General features: G+C 36.1%; 1 protein-coding gene across 7 annotated transcripts in view; it reads left to right on the top strand.

Annotated features, from left to right (window-relative positions):
• The window catches only part of pcsk5b (proprotein convertase subtilisin/kexin type 5b), a 98,786-nt gene that overhangs the window by 15,302 nt on the left and 66,113 nt on the right, over positions 1-17,371 (top strand). For all 7 annotated transcript variants that reach the window (XM_028033215.1, XM_028033217.1, XM_028033216.1 and 4 more), the window contains exons 3-5: positions 8,777-8,929; positions 11,758-11,901; positions 13,970-14,046. In XM_028033215.1, the coding sequence (XP_027889016.1) occupies positions 8,777-8,929; positions 11,758-11,901; positions 13,970-14,046 (374 nt within the window). The remainder of the gene's footprint in view (positions 1-8,776; positions 8,930-11,757; positions 11,902-13,969; positions 14,047-17,371) is intronic.

Here is a 17,371-nt window from a genome sequence, read left to right as displayed (position 1 = left end):
AAGATCCTCCATGCTTTTTATTTCTTCTTATTTACCTTATTCTGCAGCGCCACTTTCTTACTAGAACCAAGCAGAGGACACACTGTGTTAATGTTTCTGGATGGCTACCAGGTACGTTTAGAGTTCCCTTTAACATGCTGCTGTTAACCTTTAGGACTTTGCAGGGTGAAGCTCCTTATTTATATCTCTGACCCAGTAAAGCCTTACACATTTACTCAAAACCTCAGCCAACCAGAGGTTCTGGTTGGGTCCTCAGACCGGCTTCAAAACTTGTAAATGTGGAGTTTGCTCTTTTCAGATATTCACACCTTGACTGCATAAGATGCTTCTCTTGTCTTTTTGTGGTATTGACAGCATTGACTACTTTAAAAGGCAGCTGGTGACTCTTTATTCAGCTAAACTTTTAGTTTTTACTATCTACTTTTATTCTTTTGTTCTTCTTTTTTCTCTTATTGTTTGTATGATATTTTAAAACGTGTTGGGATTTTTATCTTTCAAAGGTGTGGTGCAGTATTTCAGCTTTCCAACATACATTTTTTTTCAAATATCTGATTTTTGATATTTATGCCAATATGTATAGAATAAGTGAATCTGTGAATATTCAACCATGACTAGGAGGAAGCCCAGCGATTATATTAAAGCTTCAATAGGTAATGTTTATAAAAATATTTTTCACACATTTGTTAAAACTGTCACTATGTCCTGACAGTATGAGACAGATAATCTGGGACAAAATTGAGTTCCTCTTCCTTGAGGTCGTCTGCAGAAACACACTGCTTCTGGTCAGAAACAACCAGTCAGAGCCAGGAGGTGGGTCTTAACGCTGTCAATCAACTGACATGTACATGCTGCTCACACCCTCCCCCTTGCTCTGTGCTTCGCTAGAACTTCCTCCCCTCGCCGGAACCCGCCTTAAATAACCAGATCTGTTGAGAAGAGGGCAGTCTTAAAATGTGCTACAATTTTGCCTCACACAGTTAATATTTAATTTTTGTATCAATTTTGAAAGTTTTTGAATATTTTGTCAAACTTTTCAAAGTGAAATGAACTTCTTGTCCATTTGACAGAACTTTTTTTAGTGGAGTTTACTGACATCAACTCTATGGAAACCAGATTTCACATTATTACTGTGTTTTAGCTGTAAGCCAAATCTGAAACATGTACTTGTAGGAGATTCATCAAATTAAAACAAAAAGTTGGCACTTGACAGCATGAGCAACGCCGTACATTACATCATCAGTTTGTTTTTTCTAATCTGAAATTGCCTCCAGATAAAGAAAGATGTCTGAACTCGACCAAATCTCCAGAGCTTTGAATTCCAAACAAGAAATACAAATAAATCATTGCATTTTATATAAACCCTCTGTTCCCTCCAACATGTCTTTGTTCAAAATAACTACTGCAATACAAATCTGAAATTACTCTCCAACTGTTTAATGTTGAGTGTAAGCAGTAATTACAGTATTATAATATTATTTTCCCTCTTTTGTGTCCTTTTAAAGTGTTTTCAGAAATTAGTACAGAATTACATCTGCTGAGAGCTTCTGCGGCTCTGTTTGGGATGTTGGGCCGTCCTGGTTGCAGTCTTTCACTAATTTACACAAATCTTTAGATGAAATTACTCATTTGGACAAAACTCATTTCAAAATGTTTTCTTTTTCCTCTTACCATTTGTTTCTTTTTTCTTTAAATGTCTTTTAAAAATATGTTTAGGTGGGTTTTTCTAAAAGTACAGGCCATATATTTTTTATTCACCATTGAAGGAAGCTTAATATTTACCCTAACAAACATGTTCAGTAACAGTAATCTTTTACTGAACGCATTTCTTCAATTAATGTTTCAAAGGTATCCCGTCAGAGTCCTGACTTTAATCTGATTGGTAATCTTTGGAATTGAGCTAAAGATTAGGGTGGTACCTCTATCACTTGGAGCTCATCAATAAAGATAAATCATCAAATTACCAGTGGAAACCCGTCAAATGCCAGTAAGCAAAGATTTAACTGAGTAATTTTAATAATAAAAAACAACAAGAAACAATCAAATTTTTTTAATGTGTAAAAACAATAATAAAAAAATAACATTTATTTTTGAGAAGAGTTAAATTGTTGGCATTGCTTCCCTTAAACTGAATCTTTTTTTTAATTATTATTTTGTCATTCCTGTTTAGAAACAGGCTTGTGTGTTAAATGAAAATAATTTAAAGTCACAATCTGCCAAATTTGTAAATAATAAGTCAGAGGTGCAGATCTTTGTTTATATGGAATTCTTGTATCAAATCTCCTGTCTTCTTTAAAAGTACCAAATTCATAAATTAAGACTCAGTGTGCAAGGAAACCACAGTTTTACCCAATCTGAAGTCTAAAAAGTTTTAGTTTCTCAAATGTCAGTGCAATAACCGGCTTCTTCTCTCAGGCTAAAGGTTTCTGAGTATTCTGCTTGCTATTTTTTTCTCTTCAAACTCCCAGCTTACATTTTTGTAGCCTGCAGTTCAAACATCATCACACAAACAGCAGTGAAAGTGGATCAATTTGTTCCCATTTGCTCTATTGAAGTGAACTCTTCCCCAGTTTCCCCTGGTTACTGACCCAGCCAGCAAGAGAGCCACCTGCAAACCCTTACACAGAGCTCGAATGAGAGCCGGGGGGAGGAAGGAGGGAGAGGCAGAGATAGGAGCGAGTAAAACGACAAGCATCTGAGGGAGCAAATGGGCATCTGTGGATAAGAGGAGCAGAAAATGTAATGAAAAAGAATTGCTAAGAGAGCAGTAAATCAGGGGCAGAGAGGAGAGGGGTAGAAGACTGAGATAACTGTGAATCAGACTGGAAGAAAAAGCACAATAGGAACTTTGACATTAGAGCAGAGGTGTTAGCAGGAAATCCAGTGTTCAATCAAATTGGAGTTAAGTGGCTAAATAGATTGTCACACCTCAAAGCCGGCCAAAGAACAGGCACAAAAACAACTTGAGCAATATATAGCCAAGCTTTAGGGGCAGTAACGACGGGCAGTGTTGTTTTTTGTTTGGATAAACTCTGGCACACAAAATCCAATCGATCTAGATAGCAATAGTTTGTTTTTATTGAAGACCAAATAGGAAGGCCACAGCACTTGGTAGATTAAAATAATTAGACGACGGCCTTTTTCTCACCTGTGGGTATTAAACAAAATGAGCATACAACTTTTAAATGTATTCCTAGAAAAGAAATGTATCATCATCTGTGCAGTCTACTTGTAGTTGTGCAGTTCCAGTTTGTGAGTAATTTCATCAGATTTCCCAGTTGAGCGCACATAAAGGTACTCTAGCAGCGTGATTGACAGAAAAGTCAGCCTGAAGGTTTTTTTCTCAGCTTATCTCCTTTTTATAATTCATATAATTCAACTTATTAAATCCAGCTCTCTTGCACTCCCTTTTCAAATGCCCATATGACCCATGTCAAAATGCCACCAACCATAAACAAAAGTTTTGTAGAGAAAAATGCATGTACAATATATCCATTTTATTTTAGTGGGTACACTTGTTCTCATTTAAGAATAACTTTAACATTTTATGAAATATATTATAGATGGATTATTCAGAACATCCCAATCATCACACAATTTCCCTAATAAAATAAAAAATATTCATTATCACAACTTTATAACTTTTGTTTTATTTTATTATGTAAGTAATAGTATTTGTATTCCAATCTGGAAAAGTTGAAGTAAACTTCAGCAGACTGATCTGCAGTCAGTTTTTTCACTTTACTACTTTTAAAAAGAAAAATAGCATATAATTACTCACAGGGACAGATGTACTTATGAGAAATAAAGCAGGATGTGGCAACAGAAGAATTTTTTTAGGGAACTCTGTGACCATAAAAATGCACAACGTTTTGACTGTCTGCGAAAATTTAAGACAGTTCTTCGTCTGTCCAGGAAAATGTTCCTCATTCTTCCACCCATCCATCCTCAGGTCAAATCTCTTTAAAAAGACCATTGCATTCGTACTAAAACATAAATGAAACCAACATTATAGTCCTACAAACACCTGACACTGAGTTTTGTGGTACAGATATGACAGAACAACAATATGCCTGTAAGAAAAATTACCAAGTAGAGGAAACTTCAGGTTTAGAAAAGTTCTGATCAGATCCTGATATACAAGTTTACATATGCAGCGTTTACTGCTTGTGTAAGTCGACATGAATAAACCACAGTCATTAGCAGCTTTTGTGCAGACACCCTTAATTGTTTTAGTCTTTTCAGCTGTTAGTTTTAGTTTCAGTTTTCACCATAAAACGTATTTGTCTCTTAAAGATTTATTTTGTTTTTTGTCGTACTTAAATTACTTAACATGAATCTATTTTTGACTACGGGTGTGAAGGTAATCACGCCTTGGTAAGGCCAGTGAAGTTAAAATCAGTTTTCTAAAAAATTTGCAAAACCACAGTTATTCTGTGAGGCATGTTAAAAATAACACATTTCATACTGAGGTTGTAAAGTCAAATTTCCAGTAAAATAAAGTGACTTAATTGTTTTATGCAAAGCTCTGTATTATTAAATACACTTTCTTTAACCAGTCGAGGAATGATTTAGATGATGCATGATTTAGATAAATATATTTGGGTCTGTACAGTTGGAGAAACCACAGCATGAAAACAAATCCATGAGATCAAGTCTTTTTGTTAAATATAGCATCAAGCAAAATTTATTTGAATTGAAAAACTTAGCTCATTGTGTCAAAATTACACAATTTTTATTTTTAATTCTTTGTGTCAGTAAAAGTCTTCAAAAAATAAGCCACAGGAAACATCTTAGAGCTTTAATGTTTTGTGCATGAAATCAAGTATGAAGAATAATTTTACAAAAAGAAACAAATGCAACTACAGCTCTTACTTGCACTAAGAGCTTGCACCATCTCTCTTTGCACGAGTTGGCCTGCTTGATATCAACATGAAGGCTGCAGGCCTCCACAGCCTCAGGTCCATAAAAGGACATGTTTCCTGTAAGCAGCTTGCTTCTCTGTAGTTGGGGTCAGACATTCTGGTAATTCCAAGAGAAGCTACTGAACAGTTTTGGACTTCAGTAAACAAAACCGGCTTAAAAGATCTGCACATTTCTGTTGATAGTGAGCTTTGTATAAATGCAATGAGATTTTATACATTCAGTAAACATTTTTAATTTGAAAATAATTTCAGGTTCAATGTCTTTGCCCCTTTAAAATTTAGTAAAAGTATTGTAAATGATGCAATGATTGTCTTATTTTTATTCAGATGTTGGATGTATGTGTTGCGACTTGAGTGAATAATTACTTTTAGTTTTCAAAAAGTGCAATTAAAGCTTTGGCTTCATGGATCTTAGATTTGCAAATTGCAGGAAGGGTCATACACTACGTGGGATTTGCTTTGGAGCTAATGGATTGTGTAAATGGTCACTTTGAAGCTGATGGTCCTCATAGTAGTCCGAAGTGAAATGAGCCGAGACTTCGGCACATGGAGGAAGCTTCAGGCTTTTTCTCCATCTCCAATCATTTTATTTCTCTTTGCCTTGATTTTATTTCTTTCATATCTTGCTGTGCTCTGCACATTTATTGAATTACTTCACAAATGGAAAGTGCTATTTTTTTTTTTAGCCTTTCTTCACAACATTGAAAACAATATATGTAGCTAAGAAATCCAGATTATTTACTATAAAATCAATTATTCCCACCTCTTTCTCCCTTTTGGTCCCTCATGCAATTTGTTTTTCACTTGTCTCCTCTTCAAGCTCAGACTTCTTTCATTCTCTCTCCTGGGACTCCTTCACTTCAGCTCTTTATCGTCTCTCCTCCTCTCATCTTCTCTTGTCTTGTTGCCTCGCTTTCCAACTCTCCAGAGATCCTGTGGATTGTTTCAGTGTATGAGACCAGATAATCACTCCATAGTCGTCATGTCAGCTTTTCTGTTCTTCTTTTTTGTTTTCGTTCTCCTCTTCATCTGCAAAGCATGCATAGAAGCAGAGAAATGTTTTACTTTTACAGAGGTACAGTGAGTAATATGTGGGGAATCATGGATTTCTGAATGTCTGGTGAACTATGTAATATCAAAAAAGTAAAAATAAATTGATTGCCCTGAATGTGTATTTTTATTTTTTTGTCTGAGCATCACTTTGACAGTCAGACTTCTAGCTTCACAACAGTACCTCATACATATCTGAAAACACAACGGTTTGTAAAATGTGAACTTTATTACAGTTTGTCACACTACAACCTTAAACGTCTTTTAATTTAATGACATTTCATGACAGAGCAAGACAAAGTTCCACATCATTTTTAAGGGAAATAACCCCATAGAGGTTGAGGGCTTAATTAAAGGCTTGACATATTTTCTAGATTTTCAAATTTAGTAAATTATGTTCCATTTTCCTCCTACCTTCTTACACAAATTATTGCTAGTTTCTATATCTATTGATTTTTCACATGAAATCCCAATAAAATGCATGTTTTGTGGTTGTAACCTGACAAAATACCTCCATGTGCGAGTCTTATTGTCAATATGTCTTTTAACAATAGCGAGATTGTTCTTATTAATCTTTTCAATGGATCTTGATCAATGGTTCTCTGGGTTTTATTTATTTTCACACTGGCTGTTGTTTTCTATTATTTAGAGTATTTGTTATTAAATCTTTGTTTAAGCTGCCAAACTCTGACCTATAAATAGTAAAGTTATAAAGAAAATCTGTAAAGCACAAGGAAAAAAAACAGTGATGCACTGATCAAATTTTCTGGTAATTGAAATTACACAACTTTCTGTTGATTACCTTTGACTTGTAATCAAAAACAAATATTGAATATCGTAAAATCTTACCTATGTCATGTTCATTAAATGCATCAAGAAAGAAAAGGCTCTTTCAAAGCATTTTCTGTATTTTGACTGTAGAAAAAGTTAGATATGATTAGGGACATGCAAGTTTGTGCACAAATGGGAAAACTTTTGTAATCCCCTCATTTTATGTTTAGTGTTTGTTACATTTAATTGCTGGCTTAAAACGAAATGAGGAGAAATATGTTTCCTGTTCTAATCTCCTTAAATAAAAGTCAAGCATCTAATATCAGTATCAGTTGGTAAAAGCCTGATTGGTGTTTCTTAAAGGTTTAAAGCCGACTGGTTTTATTGTACAGCCTTCTTTGTTCACAAGTCTATGACTTGCAGGGTTATTTATAAAAGATATATTGACTAAAGAAATTGCATAAGGAATTACCAGGTATTTTGCCAGTATTTTATTACTTTTAACAACAGAAATTGCAGTTGTCTTGTTAACGCTTTTTGCTAATCATTGCATATTGTGTCACCATACGTTTTTCAGTTAATGGAATCACAATTAGTTTAAATTGCCACATTCTTTTTTTATTTTTATTTTTTTTAGCATTTTTGGAGATTTATTTGAAGAAATGTAACAAATGCTATTTGTTTTTTAACCAACTAGTAACACAGTAGCTAAAGATTCATGTTAAAATTGACTCTTACACACTCGTTCCTTCAGTTTGCTGCTTACTTTAAATACATTTTAGTCTGTATTGTGTGTGTAAAAACTAGACAAAATACCAGGAAGATCTTCAAAGAGTCTGAAAGCTTCTTAGCTATAAACGCCATTTTTAGCACCAGTTTTCCAAAGGTAAAATATAAACAAACAGTCAGGGTTAAAACTTATACAAAGCAATGGGATTTGTCTTCTTTGCAGCAAATGTTTAAGTGCAAATTTAAATTCTGTAGTATTTTCCTTTCTTCTCCATGCATGTTGTGTCTGGTCTCATTTCAGTTTCTGTGCTGCTGTCTGAGTGTAAACTCTTGAAGGTATGAAACCTGCTAGACTAAACACAAAGAAGCAGAGTTCAGCAGTGGGTTCAGCTGTCCTGCTCTGATCCAGAAAAATGCTGTTTTTGAAATTGGAAAATTCTGTCTAAAACCGGGATTAATTTTTTTCCAAGGACTGGCTTGTGCTTGGAAGCAAGCGCATAACATTTGAGAAATTGATGTCACCTGGGAGACTTTTATGAGATCTTAGCAAATGATTTTCAGCCAGAAAATACAAGATTGCCTTTTACTTATTTTGTTTTTTGTCTTGGGTTGTTGTGATGCTTTTTCCAAAACACATTTTGGTTTTCATTTGTAAAATCAATGCTGCTTTTACAGTCGAAACCAGACTTTTACAACCACTGTAAAGTAATATAAAAATCATACTTTTTAATAACCTAATTTTTTCAATATCTAAAAGTAAATCAGAGTGAACCTTTCGTTTTTAGCTCAGTTCAGATCACCAAAGAAATTTTGTTTTGCAGTTTAGTTAAACTGAGGTAAATTTTGGGATTTATTTTAAAGCAATAACCTCAATGACATCGCTTCTTTGTGCAACATCAAGAAGAAATCAGAAGTAATCAGTCACGTTATTTTTGGGAACATCCAACTATCATGTCATTTGGAAAGTAGAAGTTCTGTGTTGCAGAGATAAATTTGTTTTGATGAGATATCAATCCTGAGAACTTTTGCAAAATATATTGCGAGGATGCTATCAACAGAGCACCAGCTCAGCTTGAAATATAATTTATTACCTTGGCTCACAGGTAACTAATAATCTGTTCTGTTAAGTCTCTTTTCAATGTTTTATTTGGTTCATGTGATAAATTAGAACATAGGTTTTATATATTTATCTATACTTTATCTTGTTTCCTTATTGTGTTATTTGAGGGCTAATTTTCACTGTGTTTTATTAGTAGTAGTGATCTCTGCTAAATTACACCTGTGTGTGTATGTGCTTGTTTTAGGTGGAGTGGATAGAACAGCAGGTGGTGAAGAGGAGGATCAAGAGGGATTACAAACCTGTCCCACCCTTTTCCCAGACGAGCCCCGCCCAGAACAGCGTGGCCCAGAACAACATTTTCTACAATGATGCAAAGTGGAGCAGCATGTGGTATATTGTAAGTACACTGTATATTCAGAGGACTGTGTGCTGCCCACCTTTCCCCAGTTTGTGGGACAAAGGTCTGGTTGTGTTGTGATGTGGCCCTGATTACTGCGGTGACAGTGGAGCTGAGGGATTTATGTGCCTATTTTCTCTGAAATCAAACAATCGTGGTTGTTTTTATGGAAAAAATGTCCCTCTTTACCGTATGAAAAACGACTAGAAGCGTGGTTTATACCAGTTGTGTTTGGGCGCTTATCAGAGGTGTTTACTTACTGTACACCTTCAGATCATTGCTCCTTTAGGTGTACATTTTTTGTGTATGTGACCGGTCCAGTGTCCTCGACTCTGTCAATTGTTAACTTGATTTAGATAAATCCTGATACTTTGACCAGAGATTTGGGGGGGTTCAGCTGGGGGATGAAACTCTCTGAACTTTCTGCGTTTGGTTTTAGGTTATGCCAGTATTTTTTAACTGATTTTTTTACTGTACTTTTTTTTTCTCTGAGACAAAGAAAAAAACATTACATCCTGTCTTTTCCTTGAAAAAAACCAGCAGTACAGTTGAAACAATGAAAATGTTTTTTTCTAACTTAACACACGAGCAGAAAATTCCTCAGTGGGATGGTATTATGTATTTTCTAGGTATATAGTGCCATTTTAAAGCACATTTAAGTAACTATGCCACCTTTAATTGTTATAAGAGTGCTGCATATATCAAACATAACTTTGTAATTTGACTTCTTGAAATTGGCCATCTATCTCTTTAAGAAGCTCCTACGTTTTTTTGACACTCCATCTTCTTCACGTAATCACAACAATGTTCATGTATTATGGCATTTACAACCCTGTCTTAAGAGCGTTGGACTAAACAGACTCAGTTCCACCAGGTATTTGCTAATTGCAGCTGCCGCTAGTCTGAAGGAGCTCAGTTAATGAGTCATGGTTGAGGTCTGTGAGGTCTTGAATTGGAGGCTGCAGCTCCAAGGGAGAGCTTTGTGTCAATGGGTGCCACTTTGTGAGAGCAAGCGTTTAGGCGCCACTGAGTGGTTGACATCGGAGACTAAAACAACATCATAGCATGATCTTAAGCTCGAAAAAGTAGATTTTACATAATAGCTCCCCTTTAAGTGGCTAAAAGGTAAAGTCATTGTTGACAGTTGTGCACCTAAATTTCACTTTGACCTGGAAACAAATAAAATTGGACACGTTTGACTAACATTTTCATTGAGCGATAAGGGATTGCCAACTCAAACAAAAGGCACCGTCAGCCTGTGCAGCTACAGCAATCGTGTAATTTTATTGCAAGTGTCACACTGTGAGATTGCTCTCATAAAATCCTGGCAGTAATGTTTTGTCGTACGACATAATATCATTTTAAATTGTCTAGTGAGTAGATAATTAGTTCTTCAAATATAGCTGCAATCTAGAGAGAGTAAAGTGCTTCCAACATTTTATTTATATTTTTCCTTTAATTGTCTCATGAGAATTACAGAAGTTACTCTTGACTTACGGGCTCGTTGATAAGCAGTTTCAGTTTACAGCGCCACCTGCCTGTTTGCCGCCTCCTTTGCCTCCAGCCTACACGACTTTAGAGCTGCCGGTGCTACGGGTGATTAAAGTGTGTTATATCTGCTGAAAAGGCACAAATCTAACTGCATTGTAAAATGTTTTCTTAGTTTCAAGATGTTGTTGTGCTCCAAACAGTCTGTAGCCTCTTTAAAAAAAACACGTTTGCCATAAACTCACAAAGACAAGCCGCCACTGTGCTCCCTTTGGCTAGTCATAAATCACAAGTGGAGACGGTGATATCCCGCACAACTGTGAGTGCTCAGAAATGACAGGAGTTGTGGTGCAGCAGTGACGACAGCAATAGGAGTAAAAACTGTGTTGCACTGACCTCTTAACATTTCAAAACAATAATGTCGGATGTTTTAAATTTAGATTACATATCTCATCTGAGTGGCTGAAACGTGCCAATCTTGGATGAATGCTTAATGTGAACTGAAGATGTGATTTACCTTGATATTTTAAAAAGTAATCAAAGAGAAACTTAATGTAATTACATTACTCTGATAAAGTAATCAAAGCAGTTGCTCTTATTTTAAGTGGTGTTCAAGAGTTGCATGATAGAAAACTTGCAATATGTGAAAATGTTAAGACATGAACCAATAGCATTCAAAGAGGTTTGGACCACAACCACGTGGTCCAAACGCATCTTAGGTATTCTGCCACTGCTGCAACGTTATGTGATGTTGACACTCTAGGTAGGAAATCACAAGCACTGCTAATGTATGAGTGTGTTTGTTCAGTTTAGAAATTACAATTTGTGCAGAACAACTTGTAGTTTTCTTATTGACAAACTCTGCTTCATCACTGCTGATGTCAAGTTAAATGTTTGATGACAACTGAAAACATCTAAAATTCATCCAGACTGAATTGAATGAAGCTTTTTTAGTTTATTACTTTCTGGCTTTTCTACCAGAAAGTAATACTTATGACTTATAGGTGTTTCTGAGGATGGAATTATGGCAAAGTTCAATTATGTTATTGTCTCAATTTAGCTTTTTATTTTTTATATGTTCTTGGTTTCTCCACAAATGAGATTGAGGTAGTTTTTTCTTTCAGGACTGTATGATTTGACCAGGTTGAATGAAACTGGAAAAAAACTCTCCAGATAAACAAGTTTGAGCTTGTTTATGTCCGATTGTGCAATGTTTACTCTGGATCTTGCTGTAAATTAGCAGTACATGTTTGAATGTTCTTAACCTTTTTCCCCTCACAGCTTTATTTACTCTCCATTTTCTCCCGACCTCTCCTCTCCATCTGCTTCCGGCCCTGCAGCACTGCAGCGACGACGTCCACAACTGCCAGTCGGACATGAACATCATGGGGGCGTGGAAGAGGGGCTACACGGGTAAAGACGTGGTGGTCACCATTCTGGACGATGGGATTGAGCGGACCCACCCGGACCTTTCTCAGAACTACGTGAGTGTGTATGTATGCGCGTGTAGGGCGACTATGAGCGGCAATGTGTTTATGTTTGGTGTTGTCAGTGACTTCAAAGTGTTGATCTTTGTAAGTACTGTTGCTTACATGTGAGGTTTGGGTAGGTATACAAACTATGCTGTAGTCTCTGGACTCTAGCTTTATATTGTGTCTTAAAAGGTCAGGCTTATAGAAAGATCTTTTTTTATATAATAAAAGTCTAAAAAAATGTGAAAAATTTAAACCTCAAAAGGAATTTTTATCTGATAATCACAAACTATATTGTAGTAGGAAGCTTCTTTAAACTTGTTAGAGTATATGTAGGCTGTCAGTATAATAAATGCAAAAGTAAGTATAAAGTTTTCCACTTTTTGTAACAAATCAAACTTGAACTTTAATGTATTTTATTGCTATTTTTAGCTTTTAGATCAACACAAGGCAGCGCATATTTATGTGGAGCAGGGGAAAGAGTGTGTGGTTTTCCAAAATGTTGTATGCAAAACTAATCAGTAAATCTGTGGAGGCCTCAGACGGTTTCTTAGAGAACATTAGTGAGCAAACAGATTCATGATGAAGAAGTCTCAGAAACAACACAGGATTAACAGAAACATTCACAAAATGGAAAGTATGACCAGTGAAAACATGACCATCCAGCTAAACCCATGGGCCAAGAGAGGATTCATTTAATCAGAAAAGCCTATCAAATAGGATCCTATCAAATTATCTCCTTTGGAGAAATTGAGAGCTAAGCAGGAGGAATCAGTTAACAAGACAACAAATTGTTGTGAACTCTGTGAGTCGATGGCAGACTGAGGCTAACAAATGTTCTCCATCCAGTCTGACTAAGCTTGAGGCTTTGTCCCCATTTTCAATAGAAAATGAGGAAAAAATGTCAGTTTCTGGATGTGGAAAGATGCTGGAGCAGGGATGTCCAAAGTCCGGCTCGGGGGCCATATGGGACCTTGGACGTTTTTTTTTCTTTGTTTAATGACCTCCAACTGTATTCAAGAATAATGTTTATAAAGCCTTTCCTTTTTACCCAGGGTAAAACTATTACTGACAATTTTCTTTTAATTTGTCTTTTTAAACTTTTATGATAAGTAGAACCACGTTTATTTAGAGACTTTTTCTGAAAAACTGACTTTGCTGCACCCAAATTTATTAAACTCTGCTGAACATAGCAAGTGTTGTGAAAGAAAGTGACCCAAATCCTGTTCAAACGAGCCTAAAATAATTTCAAAATAATTTCTTTTAATAAAATCATTTCAAATTTTTGGATTGATGATGAATAACATCTTTTTCCTACAAAATAAAATAAAAAATCAGCCTATTTTGCTTGATTTTATTTTATTTTTTTTTCTTGGCCTTTGAGTATTTTAGACTCGATGTCGATGTGACAAAAAGTTTGGACGCCCCTGTGGTAAAGCAATACCTCTAAACACTTACAGCATATGGTGGTCTAAAAATCATTAAGTGAGAGGTGCTGTACACAAGTATTTGCCCCTCTTTTCAGATTTTCATTTAGAAAACATTTAGGTAAAAAAGTAAAGTATTTTTACTTCCACTTAACAAGTGTCCAGAACGTCATGGTGTTCTGTTACAATACATAATAGGAAGAAAAGCACAAGTGCATGAGCAATTTGTACTTTTGCAAGGTGCTGTCCATGTTGCTGTACATCTCTAGTTACATACAGTAGATGATGAAGGGATGATGAAGTTTGTCAGATATTTAGGTAAACATCTTGGCCTCAGGCAGCTGGTAAGGCTATCAGTCAGAGTGATTCCTCCTGTTTGACAGGGCCTGTGCTGCGGTTATTAACTCCTCCTAATGCCAGGAGTTGTTTATGCTGAAGGCTGAAATGCTCGGCACAGTGGATTAACTACGATTGCATTCAATTTACAGAGCCGTTATGACTCTCGTGTGAACTGTTTGTTCAGGCTGGATTCGCATTTTGATGATCCATTGACATGACCATGTTGGGCTTTGTCAACATTTTTTCCCTCCTGTTTTTATTACAAGCTAATTTGAAGTTTCATATTCTTGATTTCATCTTGGTGTCTCTTCCAGGATCCTCAAGCAAGCTATGACGTCAACAGCAATGATCTGGATCCCATGCCGCGATACGATGCAACCAATGAGAACAAGTAAGAAAAAATATTTTTACAAAAAGAGTGAGTCATGGACAGGAAGGGTTTTATGGTATACTTGCTCTTCTTCATCTTGGAGTGCTTTCATGCTGTTTTTGAAGCAGTTGTGTTCTTCTGATGGATTAGTTCAGTCCTGACTTTCTTGTGGTTTTGCTGAGTGACAGAGAATTTGATTGTGATGATATCTGTGGGAAGCTTGTGGTTTTTTCTGTTTGGAAGAATGTGAATGTGAGAGTGGCTGTGTAAGAATGGGGAGAAAAACAAACTCACTTGTCTATGCACTTGTCTTGTGCCAGCTTGGCTTTAGCTCAGCAAGTGATTTCCCCTCCTCCTCTTTTATTTATTTTTTTTGTTTGATTGTGTGTTTGGCTGCAGCAACACAAGTGTCGTGGCAGTGGCTCAGTCCCTGCTGGTGATGTCTTAAAGAGACAGCATGAGGGCTGCAGATGCAGCTGAATGAGCTCCAGGTTGAATTTTTCACTTATAAGGCTTTGGGTGTTGCTATTTTATGACCTTTTGTATTAATATCATAGGGTGGAGCAGTTTTATGTTTTATTTTTTAATTCAGATGTCTTTAGTGGAAACATCTTTCATGTTGATATGAGATAACTGGCTTGTTGAAACCAATCTTCATCTCAGGGTTCACAGTCTATAAAAATGTTTCATTATCAAAATGTTATTCCCTTTTATTTTCAAAATGACAAAGGTCTAAGAATGGTTAAAGGGCATATTATGTAAAATGTAGCTGTTGATCTTTATGTCGTGTCATCACAAACATACTCAGGGTGACGTTTTGACTCTTTCATGCATGTTTGAGGAATCCTTGACCTCCCGCCCCACAGCGCAGCTCTTCCCTGCACCTCCCCCACTCAGCTCCACCAGACTAGCGGCAGCAGCAATTAGCAAACACCTGGGGGAAATGTGCACCTGCTGACCTCTTAAGTTTGTTCAATGGACGGCATGGAGAAGCTTTATTGTGATGATGCGTTGAAAGAGGAGTGTCGAAAAGGACAGGAGGTTCTTAAAGAGACAGAAGCCAATTTTAAGGAGTTGGATATGGAAGTGAAATTTCTTTGAAGTTTTTGATTTATACGTCATTTTTAAAGCTGAAGGTAACACAGTTACTTGATTGTGGTATAAAATAGCACTATGTGCCCAGAAAACACTTAACTTTTGGCTTAACTGCACCTGTGGTTCTTGATCTGGGTCAAATGTGCCATTCTTTTTTCTGCACTTTCATATTCTGGAGTTGTTCTCTGGTAAACCCCTCTTTGTGGGTGCAAGTATTGAAGTGCATTTTTAAATACATTATTTTCTAATCAGGCGGCCTTCAGCTAAAATCAAAGTATAATGAACTTTCTAACAGTTTGATGATGCAAAGCTTCAGCTAGGTTTTTGTAATATCTACCTGTGTGTTTTTTAGGTCTGTAAAATTAGAAACTAACACCTGCTTGATTTAAAGACTAAAACAATTTCATAGGGTTTCTAGGTGGATCTACTCAGTAGTGGAGATTTTATGACTTTGGCCTAAGAAATTTTCAGCATTGGCTGCCTTCTTTACACTAAAAAACAGGAATACTGGTATGATTTTTTAAAATTAATTTATATGACACATTTGAAAACGAACAAAAGCTGTAACTCGATAGTCTTTTATGGTCTGAAATGCATCAGAAACAACACAGGATTAACAGAAACATTCATGAAAATATCTGTAAGGATATTAGAACTGGATCCAAATTAACTTATGTACAGAAAATGAGATGCTCTGGTGGCTCCATCTGCTGAAAATTGGTTCTGGTTGAGCAGAGAGATCCACGAGTGACTGCAGCACAGATGTGATGACAGTGAAAAATACAGACACAAGTACTAAAGAACGAAAAGAAGGCCAGAAAGACAGTTTTAGGGATTACTGCGATAACGTGAGCAGGTTGGACAGTGCAGGAGAGGGAGCTAATTAACTGTGCTAAAAAGTCAGATTACTAATCTGTAGTCACTTTATTTGTTTGAGTTTTATATTTACAGCTAAACAGATTCTTTTTAATCTTGCATAATTCCACAATTATCCAACAATTAGTCTGAAAAAAGATGTAAAAGTCAGAAAATGTGAAATTTAAGTTATTTTTCCTGCAGATGCTGCTCACACATGCATTTCACAGCTGGAGGTTTTCTGCTGGAGACGTGCTCTCACAGCTGGAAATGTGAGCGAGATGCGGAGGCACGAGCTGGAGACAAGTCATGATGTGGAAATCACTGTCTTTACAACTGGAAGATAGCAAATGAAGGTCATTCTTGTTGATGCGACTCCCACATGTGTCTGAATGGGGAGTACAGCACATATTTGTGTACATTGATTGAATATCTCAGGGCTGATATAAGAGCTGCGTTTGTGGAAAACTGTTACGTTCAGATGCAGAACCCTGAAGCAGATTAGAGGTCATCTAGACTTTCCTGTGACTTTTGCAGCTTCAAAGCATCAAACTGGCTTTAAGGTGCAAGAACCTGTAAGAAAGCGGCAGATTTCAGCTCCCGTCATCTCCATAGATCTTCTGCAGGATTTGGTTCAGAACTGAGTGTTGGAGAATTTAAAGCAGCCCGACTCCACTTTCTTTTAGGAGTTCAGTTTGGTCGTATTATTACATTGTCTTGCCAAAAATGAAGTACTCTGTCTCTTCACATTTTGCTCAAAAGTACCTCGTAATTTTCTGATGCAGGCAGCAGTTCGGTCCCATGTCATGATAAATCCATCAACATTGAACATAAAAATCTCTAAGAAAAGAAACTTCATATTTCATTGAGACTTGAGGTACAGGTTGAGTTCAACTTAAAAGTCCCCCTCTTTCTGTCATTCATCTATTTATTTATTTTAGGTCTGAAATAGAAAGGATATATATACACATATATTTAAAATTATTGTTAAATATACTTGTATAGGGTTCTTTTTTCTGATTAAGAACAAAGTATAAGATGAAAAAATATGAACAAATTATTAAACTGGCATCAGTGTCTGCACTCAAGTGAAGATTGGCTGAATTTATAGCCTAGATTTTCCTCATGAATGGTTCATTTTAAAGAACTGATTCAAGATATTTGATATAACATCAGCAGCAAGTGAGGATGTTTCAGTGTACAGTTCTGTTACGTAAATCAATTTTTGTTACCTTGAGATGATTTGACACACAAACTTTATTCAGCCTAAAATGCTTTCAGGACTCTGGAGCTCCCTTTGATTTTTTATTTTTTATTTTTTTGATGGTGGATTTTGTTTAACTGTTTGCTGGTTTTCCATGGCTGCTTTTAGAGATCGTTTTTGTTTCTTGGGGTT

Source organism: Xiphophorus couchianus, chromosome 12, assembly GCF_001444195.1.
Source record: "Xiphophorus couchianus chromosome 12, X_couchianus-1.0, whole genome shotgun sequence".
In the NCBI taxonomy this organism is placed as follows: domain Eukaryota; kingdom Metazoa; phylum Chordata; class Actinopteri; order Cyprinodontiformes; family Poeciliidae; genus Xiphophorus; species Xiphophorus couchianus.
The sequence above is the reverse complement of the archived record's forward strand: the minus strand, read 5'-3'. Positions and strand labels throughout refer to the sequence as shown.